Here is a 15,882-nt window from a genome sequence, read left to right as displayed (position 1 = left end):
ACAGTATTATCTATGACTGATACCGGAGACAGTATTATCTATGACTGATACCGGAGACAGTATTATCTATGACTGATACCGGAGACAGTATTATCTATGACTGATACCGGGGACAGCTGTACTATGCATGGTTTCCCATAAAACAGTTGAAAGTATACCCATTCCAACCGTTTGACACTTATTGATAGCCCCTTTAGATCTGCAATGAACAGTAAGGGTAGGCTACATGCAAAACTCCCCCTTGTTAACAATATGGCTGGAGCGATGGCGGAACTAAGATCTATAACAAATACTTTCAGATTTCTTAGGAGCCATCAATAAGTGTCCAGAAGTTGGGGTTTGTGATTGGGTTTCAGACTGGGCACCAGAGTGATGAGTAACTGTTTTGACTGCCTACTGACACTGTTCTCATATCCACATGCAGATTGTCTCGTGTTGACTGACTGTCCATGCAGCAACACCATGGAAACCGACAGGGACAGCATGGGAAAAACAGCCTTCACCTTCATCATACTCTTCCTCATAACTCTGCTGTATGGCGTTGGAGCAACTGCCATCAAGGTAATGCCTTGTTGGGAATCTGGGGTTTTTACTAAATGGGATAAGCTTTTGTCAGATTTGACTTTTTTTGTAGCAGGTTAGGGGAAAGGGGGAAACCTAGTCAGTTGTCTTGCACATTTAACCCAACCCCTCTGAATCATAGAGGTGCAGGGGGCTGCCATAATCAACATCCACATTTTCAGAGCTGAGAGAAATGTGGGTTAGCTGCCTTCCTTGCTCAGGGGCAGAACAACAGATTTTTACCTTGTCAGCTCAGGGACTCAAATCAGCAACCTTTCAGTTACTGACCCAATGCTCTAACCACTAGGCTACCTTCCGCAGCAGGTTAGGAGAATTAACGTAGCAGGTTAGGAGAATTAGGATAAGGTTAGGAAAGAGGTTAGGGTTAGCTAAAATGCAAAAATAAAGTTAACTTGACAAAAGCTGTATCCCTTCTAGCCATGACCGTAGTGTGGGAAGAGTAGTGGGAAAGGAAGACATTTTGGTTTTGAAAGTTCCATAGTCTGTATGGATCCACATTCAAATAAATAATCCATGTATGCGTGGTAGAACTTTCAGTAGGAACATGAACAGATTCTAGCAAGACATGAATGTACACATAGGCCTGTTTTGTGTGTTGCAATTCTCTACAAGAGGCATACTAGTGAGAGGGAATACAGTAATAACCTAAATATATTATATATAACTTACATTATAACTATATTATTATATAGGCCTAATAGTTATATTATATATAAGTATAGTTAATTACACAAGTCGTTTTATTGAAGTGTCAGCTAATAAAAATAATAATTGCATCTAAAGAGATGTAACAATTATTGTAAGTAATTTAAGTGAACAAATGTTTGCTTCTTATTTCAGGTGAAATGAAGAAACTGAGTTTGAAGTACTTGAAGAAGATATTACTTTTCATACTTACAATACAGTATATGAATGGATACAATACATGTAACTGTTCTCCTGCTTGTCTTTATTGTTGATTTGTTTGAATAGTTCAACTGTAGAGGTTAGATTTGTAAATATTTCATTGTGCCTTTTTAAACTATTAAGATAATAAAAGTGTAACTGAAGTGAACAACAGTGTATTGTTCTTCCCTTAGCGTTTCTTCATTCATTAGAAAGAAAATGCAGCTAGAATGATGCGTTATAATATATTATAAACATTGAAGAAACACATGTATTAATTACGGTTACATTAGTATAAGTGTTTTAAAAGTGATTTTAGAACTGCGTGGCTGTTGTGATGTGTGGATGAATCTACAGTAAGTAATCTACATCTTATTTTTGCTGGATGCTGTTTGCGCACTGGGTTCTGCATGAACACATCTGGAATCAGTGGGCCTTGCTAAACTTGGTATGCAAACTATTCAGAAATAGCTTGATGGGTTGTCATAACAACGAAAGTGTAACACCGAGTGGTAAGAAGTTACATAACAGAATTATAGAAGAGAACTCTTCATGCAGATAGCTCAGAAACATGCAAATGGAAACTGATTTCCTTAAGCAGAAGTAGACACACACCTGGCTTCTAATACACACGGTTGCTCAACATGTTTCACTTCTCTTTTTTGGGATGCTTTTTTGGGACCAGGGTGTTACCCCACGCTTCCGCCTGCTGCATTCCCTGTTCGCTGAGGCCTGTCCTGCTCTAACACCTGTGTTTCACAACCCTCCAACTCCACATCTGACCACTACCATTACCAGTTCTCAGTGCCCAGTCAGCCAGCTACCTAATAGGTCCATAGCTCCATCTAGGTTATGTTAAAAGTCATTACACTCAGCCCAGGCCTGGTTTTCATAGACTGGGTTACTTTAAACTGCATATAAAATGGTATGAATAATTTGATTAAAAGTTTACAATCTGACTTTGGTTTACATCTTGTTAATCACCAAATCGGAAAAAATTGTCAAAGTCAAAAAGTGGCCCTGAATTTTCTTCCTCCTTCCACTTTGTATTAGTGCAGCGGGTCATTCCTCCAAATATCACACTGTATCCTCTCTGGGAGGAACTGGAGGTAGGATCAAAGGTGGGAATCCTCTGCATCCTGAGTGGGTTCTACCCTGACAAGCTGAGTGTGGAGTGGCTGCTAGATGACAAGACTGTGACCACATCTCCAGTCCAGCGGAAGCTGCAGAGTGTAGAAGGTGAGGAGAAAACATTCAGCCTGAACAGCCAGCTGGAGCTGGACTGGAGCCAATGGACTCAAGGGTCAGAGGTCACATGCAAGGCAACCCACAATGCAGCACAAGGACCACCTACAGGAACACCAGTCTCCAGGACCACCAGCATTTGCTCAGGTGGGTTTCAGTGGCAGAACTGTGTATTGGGCCAGAGGATGGGTATAGAAAAGTGTACAATTGAAAAACCTATTAACAATCCAAATCTACAAGTCTTGTGACATCTCCATCTGTTTTCCTTTCAGTGTTTCTCTCTTCTACTTCATCCATTGACCTGGAGACCCCCAGATTCAGGACAGTGATGACACAGACTGAGGTAACAGCTACATGTGTAGTCCACTCTGCATATGACGCCAAAGTGTCCTGGATTCTGGATGGAAAAGACACAACCAGCCGAACCCCAGTGAACCAGGCCAGCAGGACAACTCAGAGCATCAGCAGTAACCTGACTCTTCCCTCAAGCCAATGGAAAACCCTGAACACAATAACATGCAGAGCTGAACATCGCTGCTTCAACTCCACAGAGAAGACCAGTAATGTTAAAGGTTAGAATGGAACTTTGTGATGATATATTTGTATATTTTTTAAATTTTATTGAATCTTTATATAACTAGGCAAGTCAGTTAAGAACAAATTCTTATTTACAACGACGGCCTACCAAAAGGCAAAAGGCCTCCTGAGGGGATGGGGTCCGGAATTAAAAATGAATAAATAAATAAAATATAAATACAGGACAAAACACACATCACGACAAGAGAGGTAACACAACACTACATACAGAGAGGCCTAAGACAACAACATAGCAAGGCAGCAACACATGACAACACAGCAAATCCAATCAATTTTTTTGCCACGTGCGCCAAATACAACAGGTGTAGTGAAATGCCTTACAGTGAAATGCCTTACTTACAGTGAAATGACTTACAGTGAAATGCCTTACTTACAGTGAAATGCCTTACAGTGAAATGCTTACTTACAGTGAAATACTTACTTACAGTGAAAATACTTACAGTGAAATGCTTACTTACAGTGAAATACTTACTTACAGTGAAATGCTTACTTACAGTGAAATGCTTACTTACAGTGAAATGCTTACTTACAGTGAAATACTTACTTACAATGAAATACTTACTTACAGGCTCTAACAAACAGTGCAAAAATATGTATTCAGTGAACAATAGGTAAGTAAAGAAAGAAAAATAACAGTAAAAAGACAGTGAAAAAAAATAGTAGCAAGGCTATGTACAGTAGCGAGGCTATAACAGAAGTGAGGCTACATACAGACACCGGTTAGTCGGGCTGATTGAGGAAGTATGTACATGTAGATATGGTTAAATTGATTCCTCCCTATAAGGCTGTCTCGTCGTTGTCCGTGATCAGGCCTACTACTGTTGTGTCATCTGCAAACTTAATGATGTTGTTGAGTTGTGCCTAGCCATGCAGTCGTGGGTGAACAGGGAGTACAGGAGGAGACTGAGCACTCACCCCTGGGGGGCTCCAGTGTTGAGGATCATTATGGCAGATGTGTTGCTACCTACCCTCACCATCTGGGGACAGACCATCAGGGAGTCCAGGATCCAGTAGTAGAGGGAGGTGTTGAGTCCCAGGATCCTTAGATTAGTAATAAGCTGTAAAGGTACTATGGTATTGAATTCTCCTAGCATTCTCACATAGGTGTTCCTTTTGTCCAGGTGGGAAAGGGCAGTGTGGAGTGCAATAGACATTGCATCATCGGTAGATCTGTTTGGGTGATGTGCAAATTGGACTGGGTCTAGGGTTTCTGGGATAATGGTGTTGATGTGATTCATGACCAGCCTTTCAAAGCACTTCAAGGCTACGGACGTGAGTGCTACGGTTCTGTAGTCATTTAGGCAGGTTGCATTCATGTTCTTGGGCACAGGGACTAAGGTGGTCTGCTTGAAACATGTTGGTATTACAGACTCAATCAGGGACATGTTGAAAATGTCAGTGAAGACACCTGCCAGTTGGTCAGCCTTGAGAATGTTGACCTGTTTAAAGGTCTTACTCACATCAGCTACGGAGAGTGTGATCACACAGTCATCCGGAACATCTGATGCTCTCATGCATGCCTCAGTGTTGCTTGCCTCGAAGTGAGCATAGTAGTGATATAGCTCGTCTAGCAGGCTCGTGTCACTGGGCAGCTCGCTGCTGTGCTTCCCTTTGTAGTGTGTAATAGTTTGCAAGTCCTGCTACAAAAGACGAGCGTCAGAGCCAGTGTAGTACAATTCAATCTTAGCCCTGATGTTTCCACCTCCATGCTTCGCGGTTGGGGTGGTGTTCTTGGGGTTGTACTCATCCTTCTTCCTCCAAACACGGCGAGTGGAGTTTAGACCAAAAAGCTCAATTTTTTGTCTCACCAGACCACATGACCTTCTCCCATTCCTCCTCTGGATCATCCAGATGGTCATTGGCAAACTTCAGACGGGCCTGGACATGCGCTGGCTTGAGCAAGGGGACCTTGCGTGCACTGCAGGATTTTTATCCATGACGGCGTTGTGTGTTACTAATGGTTTTCTTTGAGACTGTGGTCCCAGCTCTCTTCAGGTCATTGACAAGGTCCTGCCGTGTAGTTCTGGGCTGATAATACAGATAATGAGTGGAGAACAGGAGGGCTTTTAAAAGAAAAACTAACAGGTCTGTGAAAGCTGGAATTCTTACTGGTGGGTACGTGATCCAATACTTATGTCATGCAATAAAATGCTCATGAATTACTTAAAAATCATACAATGTGATTTTCTGGATTTTAGATTCCGTCTCTCACAGTTGAAGTGTACCTATGATAAAAATTACAGACCTCTACATGCTTTGTAAGTTGAAAAACCTGCAAAATGGGCAGAGTATCAAATACTTGTTCTCCCCACTGTACGTACAGTCACTGTGGGGACAACGTCCTCGATGCACTTATTGATAAAGCCAGTGACTGATGTGGTGTACTCCTCAATGCCATCAGAACAATCCCGGAACATGTTCCAGTCTGTAATAGCAAAACAGTCCTGTAGTTTAGCATCTGCTTCATCTGACCACCTTTTTATAGACCGAGTCACTGGTGCTTCCTGCTATAATTTCTGCTTGTAAGCAGGAATCAGGAGGATAGAATTGTGGTCAGATTTACCAAATGTAGGGCAAGGGAGAGCTTTGTACGCATCTCTGTGTGTGGAGTACAGATGATCTATGATTGTTTTCCCTCTGGTTGCACATTTGACATGTTGATAGAAATGAGGTAGAACTGGTTTAAGTTTCCCTGCATTAAAGTCTCCGGCCACTAGGAGCGCCGCCTCTGGGTGAGCGGTTTCTTGTTTGCTTATTTCCTTATACAGCTGACTGAGTGCGGTCTTAGTGCCAGCATCCGTTTGTGGTGGTAAATAAACGGCCACCAAAAGTATAGCTGAAAACTTTCTAGGCAGATAGTGTGGTCTGCAATTTATCACACGATACTCTACTTCAGGCAAGCAAAAACTAGAGACTTCTTTAGATTTCGTGCACCAGCTTTTGTTTACAAATATGCACAGATCCCCCCTCGTCTTACCGGAGTGTGCGGTTCTATTTTGCTGGTGCACCATATTTCCCGCTAACTTGAAAATCCATGTCATCATTCAGCCACGGTTCCGTGAAATATAAGATATTACAGTTTATGATGTCCCGTTGGTAGGATATTCGTGATCGTACCTCATCTAATTTATTGTCCAATGTTTGCACATTGGCGAGTAATATTGACGGTAACGGCAGCATCCCACTCGCTTTCTGAGGATCCTTACAAAGCACCCCGCTCTGTGTCCTCTGTACCTGTGTCTCTTCCACTTGAAAATAACTGTGATGTTGGCCTTGTCGGGTGTTCTGAGAATGTCCTGTGCGTCCTGCTTGTTGAAGAAAAATTCTTTGTCTAATCCGATGTGAGTGATCGCTGTCCTGATATCCAGAAGCTCTTTTTTGCAGTAAGATACGGTTGCAGAAACATTATGTACAAAGTAAGTTACAAATAACATGAAAAATCCCCACATAATAGAACAATTGGTTGGGTGCCTGTAAAACTGCTGCCATTTCTTCTGGCGCCATTGGTAGCAACACAACATAACAACAACATGGTGGCAACACAACATGGTAGCAGCACAAACCATGGTACAAACATTATTGGGTACAGACAACAGCACAAAGGGCAAGAAGGTAGAGACAACAATACATCACACAAAGCAGCCACAGCTGTCAGTAAGTATGTCCATGATTGAGTCTTTGAATGAGATATATACAGAGATATGTACAGAAAAACATTCAGTATTCTTCTGTCCTCCCCCATAGACATTATTGACACTGAAGCCAGATCAGTGTTCCTTTCTCCTGTTTACCCCTCTCCTCTGTGTGTGTGTGTTCTCCAGGACCTGCAGTGAGCAGCACTCCCACAGTTCTGATCAGGAGGTCTCTCCCAGAGTTACTGAAGGGAGACAGTGCTGTGCTGGAGTGTGCCATCACTCAACTCTCCTCCAGTGACCTCTATGTCACCTTTCAGGCCAATGGGGTTGATTTCCCTGAGAAACAGTATGTGGATCTGCCTGCCTCCAAAGGCCCCCATTCACTCACCAGACGGTTCTCTATCCCCAAATCACACTGGAAGACAGACAACACTTTCACCTGTAAAGTTAACCAAGGTTTCTCCAACAGCTTGGTGTCTAGCTCCAAAGTCAAACTTTTTGGTGAGTGAACTTCTCTCATCTGACCCAATTATACCTTCTCAAATGCTTGAAAATGTAGAAAGACCTACCAACATGAAATTATGTTTCCATTGTTTGTTGCATGATATTCATTCAGCACTCCAGGGCTAAAATTGAAAAAGGAAATGGTGTTCTTTCCAGGTGAACTGTCCATGGAACTCCTTCTTGTCCCCAGTGAGGAGTCGTCTGGCTCAGGGACCCAGAAACTCATGTGTTCTGGGTGGGGCTTCAACCCTAAGATCAAGTGGCTCTCTGGGTCTGAACAGAGGTCTGCAGCAGACAATGAGATAAGGATGGGAGAAGACGGATATGTGGCACTAACCAGTCATATCACAGTAACACAGCAGGAGTGGAATGAGGGAAAGGACTTCATCTGTGAGGTAGATGACAAAGACCTTCAGAAAACTGTCAGGAAGAGCACCAGTTTATGCACAGGTAGTTTGTAAACTTACAGAAGCACCTTACCTGTTTAAAGTTTTGCTTTAAAAGTCATAAATCAAAACCTAATTACCTTGGATTATAAAACACTATTTTACGATTTTATCTCCACACTCATCTGTTTTGCTCTCAGCGTTTCCCTCGTCTACTCCATCCCTCCACCTGGAGACTCCCAGATTCAGGACAGTGATGACACAGACTGAGGTAACAGCTACATGTGTGATCCACTCTGCATATGACGCCAAAGTGTCCTGGCTTCTGGATGGAAAAGACCCAACCAGTAGGACCCCAGTGAACCAGGCCAGCAGCACAACTCAGAGCATCAGCAGTAACCTGACTCTTCCCTCAAGCCAATGGAAAACCCTGAACACAATAACATGCAGAGCTGAACATCGCTGCTTCAACTCCACAGAGAAGACTAGTAATGTTAAAGGTTAGCATGGAACTTTGTGATCATATATTTGTATTTTTTTAAATGTTACTTAACCTTTATTTAACTAGGCAAGTCAGTTAAAACCTGTTAGAGACACCAGTTCCCATTTGGACACGCGCCCCCACCCCCCCAGCTGGAATGTGGCACAGGGAACGCAAGAAATATTCCTAAAAATATTTAACCTCCACACATTAACAAGTTAAATAGCTCAAATGAAAGATAAACAAGTTGTTTATCTAGCCAGCAAGTCAGATTTCTAAAATGTTTTACAGCGAAAACATAGCACATATTTATGTCAAACCACCACCGCAGACATAGCTCATTAGCATAGCCAAGTAGGAAAAAAATATGCAATCAACAAACGTAGGATTAAAAGAAATCATTTCACTAACCTTTTGAAATCTTCATCAGTTTACAGTAATATAACATGTTACACAGTACATTCATTGTTTTTCAATAATATGCTATATATATCCATAAATCTCTGTTTACAATGATGCATCGTTCAAAAAATGCTACCCAAATGTCCTGAGAAATGACGATAGCCCCGGCAGATAACGTCAGCTAACAAGGAATACACATCATAAACTTTGACTAAATATGCATGTTTTACATATGTATAGCAAGATACACTTCTTCTAAATGCAATTGCATTGTTACATTTAATTTTAACGTTACATTTTGCGTTCACTAGACTATAATATGGAGTCGGCGCTCCCACAGTAGCATAATGACTCCTTTATCTTGGAGTCGACAGAAACCCAAAATTAATACATTAAATGTTCCCTTACCTTTGTTGTTCTTCCATCAAACGACCTGGAAGGGATTATACTTACCAAACCAGCGTTTAGTTTTCAAGTCTACGTCTTTCGGTTCTCAAAATACCCACATTTCGGTCGAAATTTACGCAAAATTGAAGTAGTTGCGCACCAAAACGTTGAAATTATATATTATATGTCTAGTTAACTTGTCAAACTAACTTCATAATCAAGCTTTAACAGGTTATAAAGGTGTACAGCAATTTTGAGAACAAACAGAAACACAGGCACCGTTCAATCGATCTTGGAAGAAAGAGAGGACTTGACCACTGCGCAGAGAAAAGTGACAGCTGTTTTTGATTGACTGGGAGCATACCCCGTGCTCAAACTCTCGTGAGCGGGCGATTCTCACAATGACAAGCCCCATTGAAAGCTGAGATCACGCTGAACACGTGGAGACTGTTCTGGGAGCGGTAACTGTTTGTGGAGGGTGTCTGTGATGACGTCAAAGGTGGCATAAGTTTTCTGATGAGAAGAGATAGTTTGGGAGAATGCATATTTTGAGAGTTCTGCTTTACACAGAGACACAATTTAAACAGTTTTAAAAGCTTTAGAGTGTTTTCTATTCAATAATATTTTTTATTTGCATATATTAGCAACTTTTGACAAAAAATAATTATGTTTACCATGGGCACGCAATTACTCCAGCGGGGGCAGTAGACAGCCCTATCCCTAAAAGGTTAAGAACAAATTCTTATTTACAACGACGGCCTACCAAAAATACACAATGCAGATAGCCCAGTTTGCCAATGTGCAGGGGCACTGATGGTTGGGCCAATTGAGGTAGTATGTACATGAATGTATAGTTAAAGTGACTATGCATAAATGATGAACAGCGAGTAGCAGACGCGTCAAAGAGGGGTTGGGGAGGCACACAATGCAAATAGTCTGAGTAGTCTGAGTCTATTGACTTGGGGGTACCAACTGTTGAGAAGCCTTTTTGTCCTAGACTTGGCACTCCGGTACCGCTTGCCATGCGGTAGTAGAGAGAACAGTCTATAACTGGGGTGGCTGGGGTCTTTGACAACTTTTAGGGCCTTCCTCTGACACTGCCTGGTGTAGAGGTCCTGGGTGGCAGGCAGCTTAGCCCCAGTGATGTACTGGGCCATACGTGCTAACCTCTGCAGTGCCTTGCGGTCAGAGGCCGAGCAATTTCCGTACCAGGCAGTGATACAACCAGTCAGATGCTCTCGATGTTGCAGCTGTAAAACCTTTTGAGGATCTGAGGACCCATGCCAAATCTTTTTAGTTTCCTGAGGGGGAATAGGCTTTGTTGTGCCCTCTTCAAGACTGTCTTCGTATGTTTGGACCATTCAAGTTTGTTGGTGATGTGGACTCCAAGGAACTTGATGGTCTCAACCTGCTCCACTAGAGCCCCATCAATGAAAATGGGCGTGTGCTCGGTCCTCCTTTTCCTGTAGTCCAAAATCATCTCCTTAGTCTTGGTTAAGTTGAGGGATAGCTTGTTATTCTGGCACCACCCGGCCAGGTTTCTGACCTCCTCCTGTCACGAACTGGCTCTAAGCCCGTAACAAAAAGGGAGACAATGTGGAGATAAGGAATTAGCTAAATATATTTATTAACTGAAGTAAAGTAAATACAATTAACAATGGTGTGTGTTTAGTCAGTAGTGTAAGTGAGTTGTCACGTGCATACATGTTATAATGAGGGGTGTTGAAAGGTGCCAATTCATATAAACCAAATAGCCACAAAAATGCCACAACCAAATCGGTCTGTGTCTGCATGGAGAGAGTCTCCTCCATGAATGGGTAAGTGGTGTATTTATTCTGGGACACACCTGAGCCCAGGTTTGTCCCATTTCTCTGACGACCCTCCCAGCTCCGCCCAACGACATCCTATTAAGGAAAATGAGGGCAAAGAGAATGAATTCGGCAGACAGAATGGGAGGGTCGTCAAACTCCCTATAGGCTGTCTCGTCTTTGTCCATGATCAGGCCTACCACTGTCGTGTTGTCGGCCAACTTAATGACGGTGTTGGAGTTGGTCCTGTCCATGCAGTTGTGGGTGAACAGGGATTACAGGAGGGGACTGAGCACGCACCCCTGGGGGGCTCCAGTGTTGGGGATCAGCGTGGCAGATGTGTTGCTACCTACCCTCACCACCTGGGGGCAGCCCATCAGGAAGTCCAGGATCCTGTTGTAGAAGGAGGTGTTCAGTCTCAGGATCCTTATCTTAGTGATGAGCTTTGAGGGTACTATGGTGTGGAACCCTGAGCTGTAGTCAATGAATAGCATTCTAACATAGGTGTTCCTTTTGTCCAGGTGGGAAAGGGCAGTTAGGAGTGCAATAGAGATGGCATCATTCGTAGATCTGTTTGGGCGGTATGCAAATTGGAGTGGATCTAGGGTTTCAGGGATAATGGAGTTGATGTGAGCCATGACCAGCCTTTCCAAGCACTTCATGGCTATGGACGTGAGTGCTACGGTTCTGTAGTCATTTAGGCAGGTTGCCTTTGTGTTCTTGGGCACAGGGACTATGGTGGTCTGCTTGAAACATGTTGGTATTACAGACTCAATCAGGAACATGTTGAAAATGTCAGTGAAGACAACTGCCAGTTGGTCAGCACATGCCCGAAGCAGACGTCCTGGTAATCCGTCTGGCCCCGCAGCCTTTTGAATGTGGACCTGTTTAAGGTCTTACTCACGTCGGCTATGGAGAGTGTGATCACACAGTTGTCCTGAACAGCTGATGCTCTCATGCATGCCTCAGTGTTGCTTGCCTCGAAGGGAGCATAGAAGTGATACAGCTCATCTGGTAGGCTTGTGTCACTGGGCAGCTCGCGGCTGTGCTTCCCTTTGCAGTCTATAATAGTTTGCATGCCCTGCCACATAAGACGAGCATCAGAGCCGGTGTAGTACGATTCAATCTTAGCCCTGTATTGACGCTTTGCCTGTTGATTGGTTCATCAGAGGGCATAGAGGAATTTCTTATCAGCTTCCGGGTTAGAGTCCCACACCTTGACAGCGGCAACACTACCCTTTAGCTCAGTGCAAATGTTGCCTGTATCCATGGCTTCTGGCTGGGGTACGTACATACAGTCACTGTGGGGACAACGTCCTCGATGCACTTATTGATAAAGCCAGTGACTGAGGTGGTGAACTCCTCAATGCCATCAGAACAATCCCGGAACATGTTCCAGTCTGTGATAGCAAAACAGTCCTGTAAGTTTAGCATCTGCTTCATCTGACCACCTTTTTATAGACCGAGTCACTGGTGCTTCCTGCTCTAATTTTTGCTTGTAAGCAGGAATCAGGAGGATAGAATTGTGGTCAGATTTACCAAATGTAGGGCAAGGGAGAGCTTTGTACGCGTCTCTGTGTATGGAGTACAGATGATCTAGGATTGTTTTCCCTCTGGTTGCACATTTGACATGTTGATAGAAATGATATTCGTGATCATACCTCATCTAATTTATTGTCCAATGATTGCACATTGGCGAGTAATATTGGCGGTAACGGCAGCATCCCACTCGCTTTCTGAGGATCCTTACGAAGCACCCCGCTCTGTGTCTCTTCCACTTGAAAATAACTGGGATGTTGGCCTTGTCGGGTGTTCTGAGAATGTCCTGTGCGTCCTGCTTGTTAAAGAAAAATTATTGCTGAAAATTTTCCAAGCAGATAGTGTGGTCTGCAATTTATCACAAGACACTCTACTTCAGGAAAGCAACATCTAGAGACTTCTTTAGATTCCTTGCACCAGCTGTTGTTTACAAATACGCACAGACCCCCCCCCCCCTGACTGCAATGGCAGCCTTCCCTCCAAGTTTCCTCCAACCGTAACGACGGTCATTATGGCCAAACTGTTCTATTTTTGTGTCATCAGACCAGAGGACATTTCTCCAAAAAGTACGATCTTTCTCCCCATGTGCAGTTGCAAATCGTAGTCTGGCTTTTTTATGGCGGTTTTGGAGCAGTGGCTTCTTCCTTGCTGAGCTGCCTTTCAGGTTATGTTTATAAAGGACTCTTTTTACTGTGAATATAGATACTTTTGTATCTGTTTCCTCCAGCATCTTCACAAGGTTCTTTGCTATTGTTCTGGGATTGATTTGCACTTTTCGCAAATCAATACATTCATCTCTAGGAGACAGAACGCGTCTCTTTCCTGAGAGGTATGATGGCTGCGTGGTCCCATGGTGTTTATACTTGTGTACTATTGTTTGTACAGATGAACATGGTACCTTCAGGCGTTTGGACATTGTTCCCAAGGATGAACCAGACTTGTGTCGGTCTACAATTGTTTTTCTGAGGTCTTGGCTGATTATTTTGATTTCCCATAATGTCAAGCAAAGAGGCACTGAGTTGGAAGGTAGGCCTTGAAATTCATCCACAGGTACATGTCCAATTGACTCAACTGATGTCAGTTATTCTATCAGAAGCTTATAAAGCCATGACATCATTTTATGGAATTTTCCAAGCTGTTTAAAGGCACAGTCAACTTAGTGTATGTAAACGTCTGACCCACCGGAATTGTGATACAGTGAATTATAAGTGAAATAATCTGTCTGTAAACAATTGTTGGAAATATTACTTTTGTCATGCACGAAGTAGATGTCCGAACCGACTTGCCAAAACTATAGTTTGTTAACAAGAAATTTGTGGAGTGGTTGAAAAATGCGTTTGAATGACTCCAACCTAGTTTTCCCATGATCAAATACCATTACCCCAGTTCCTGTCCTGATCCAGCATCCATGCTCTACTCAGTTTCTCTCTCAGACTATGTCATGCAGCCCCCTCTCTCCCCTCCCAGACTATCAGTCATGCAGCCCCCCCTCTATCCACCCAGTTTCTCTTCCAGACTATCAGTCATACAGCCCCCTCTCTCCCCAGTCTCATCCATTCCAGTCTCTCCTTCCATGACTCTCGCTATCTCTCTCTCTCCAGGCTCAGTGACCCCCACCGCACCAACAGCAACCCTGTTCCAGGGTCCCAGTGAGCTCGTCTGCCTGGTGCTTGGCTTCAGCCCTTCAGACATCAACATCACCTGGCTGCTGGACAACGTCACAGAGCTGTGGAACAACAACACTAGCACCCCCTACAGGGCACCAGGAGGAAAGTTCGGCATCAGGAGCCACCTTAGCCTGGCACACCAGGACTGGGCACCGGGGGCTGTTTACACCTGCAGGGTGACCCACTCCACCCAGACTCTGGCCCTGAACATATCCAAACCAGGTGTCTGTCTGTTCACTCAATTTTGATACAAGAACATTTTCCTTGTGCTAGCCTCTTTCATCATTATAGTAGAGTATTACAGTTTGGATTCCAGGCTAGCCTGATTTTGCAATACTTTCTCAATGAAAACCTCTTTCATTTTGAGTAGAGCTCCTTGAGGTGGAGGGTGTGTTCTTTGATGAGAACAGGTCTGATCCCATTCTGGCGGACACTGCAGAGGAGAACTGGAACATGGCCTGCATCTTCCTGGTCCTCTTCCTCATCTCCCTCCTCTACAGCTTCACAGTCACTCTGGTCAAGGTGAGAGGGAGGATATAACCACCTCACAGGTTTTCACTGCTTAGCTTTGAAGTGCAATATACTGTATGTTTGTTCGATTAGCGTAAAACACTAAATATAAGAATGCATTCTTATGTCCCAGTGTGTCTTTACTGCATTGATGACCTATTGAAGCACCTGTTGAGTTTCAGACATGGAATGTCATCCCACACAGAGGGGATTCAGGTTATCTTCATGTTCCATATAAATCTAATGGGTCTACCCCGAGGCTATATGTTGTTGTTTTCTATGTCACTGCAACCTCATTATCACACTTACTCACATTTTATTGCTGGTTAAGCCACAGTTACATTTTGAATATAAAACAAGCATTACAAGGTTTTCACAACTTATACTTATATTTTTCTTTTCTTTTTTCCAGACAAAATGATGACTTCAGGACACTTCCATATGATGGATCTCTAGGAGTTCAACTGGAAATGAAACCTTTTATTTCAACCTTTTCTTATACAATTCAAACACGTTTCTTAAGAAAATTGCATAGTTTGAATTTCTTACGGTTTCCTGTTGCAGGTTTGATGACAGGGAAGTGTTCTTGTTTTTATTCCCCACAAAGATAGACAATGTGGAGGTGCTTACTTGCTCTCATCTCTTGTTAATGCGTTAATGCACATTTTTCAGCAGAGATAAAAATGGATGTTTAACCTCTATTAAATAAAGCATACCATTACTCTCTATGATGAAGTATTTAGACACCAGTTATTGCTGAATTATCTGCTGATAATAAAACATTATTTCAAACCACCTACTTTGTCCTCCTCCCTCTTGTGTGTTATTTGTAGTTTATCATTTTTAAATTATGTTAAAAAGTATATACTGTCATGCAGGTGAAAGAGGACCCAAAAGCGACTTAACAGAAACAGAGTTTATTCAAGTCCAAACAGAAAACGACAAATCCTGAATCCTTAACAGGAAATGTCCAAACAGGGAATAACAGAAATCCTCTAGTCTGTAGAGGGGAATAACAGGAGAAGCGGCCACAGACTGCAGGTCGCTTCGGGTAGGCGTAGGCCGTAGCTGACAGAGACACCTGCTCACACGCAGCATCTGATGAAGGCAAAAACACGACAGGACAGGGCGATACACAATCACAGCACGGTGAATTCTAAACAAGGAACCGACAGGACAGGAACGGAACACAAAGGAAGAAATAGGGACTCTAATCAGGGGAAAGGATCGGGAACAGGTGTGGGAAGACTAAAT

At 43.1% G+C, this 15,882-nt stretch overlaps 1 gene segment (V, D, J or C); it reads left to right on the top strand.

Annotated features, from left to right (window-relative positions):
* LOC123998671 overlaps positions 1-15,423 on the top strand; it is a 93,908-nt gene extending 78,485 nt beyond the window's left edge. The window contains 7 exon segments of the C gene segment in view: positions 2,521-2,859; positions 2,985-3,284; positions 7,131-7,445; positions 7,605-7,898; positions 8,035-8,334; positions 14,053-14,340; positions 14,489-15,423. Of these exon segments, the coding sequence occupies positions 2,521-2,859; positions 2,985-3,284; positions 7,131-7,445; positions 7,605-7,898; positions 8,035-8,334; positions 14,053-14,340; positions 14,489-14,658 (2,006 nt within the window).
* Positions 15,424-15,882: the final 459 nt, after the last annotated feature.

The sequence above is a fragment of the Oncorhynchus gorbuscha genome, linkage group LG16, assembly GCF_021184085.1.
Source record: "Oncorhynchus gorbuscha isolate QuinsamMale2020 ecotype Even-year linkage group LG16, OgorEven_v1.0, whole genome shotgun sequence".
Taxonomy (NCBI): domain Eukaryota; kingdom Metazoa; phylum Chordata; class Actinopteri; order Salmoniformes; family Salmonidae; genus Oncorhynchus; species Oncorhynchus gorbuscha.
The sequence above is the reverse complement of the archived record's forward strand: the minus strand, read 5'-3'. Positions and strand labels throughout refer to the sequence as shown.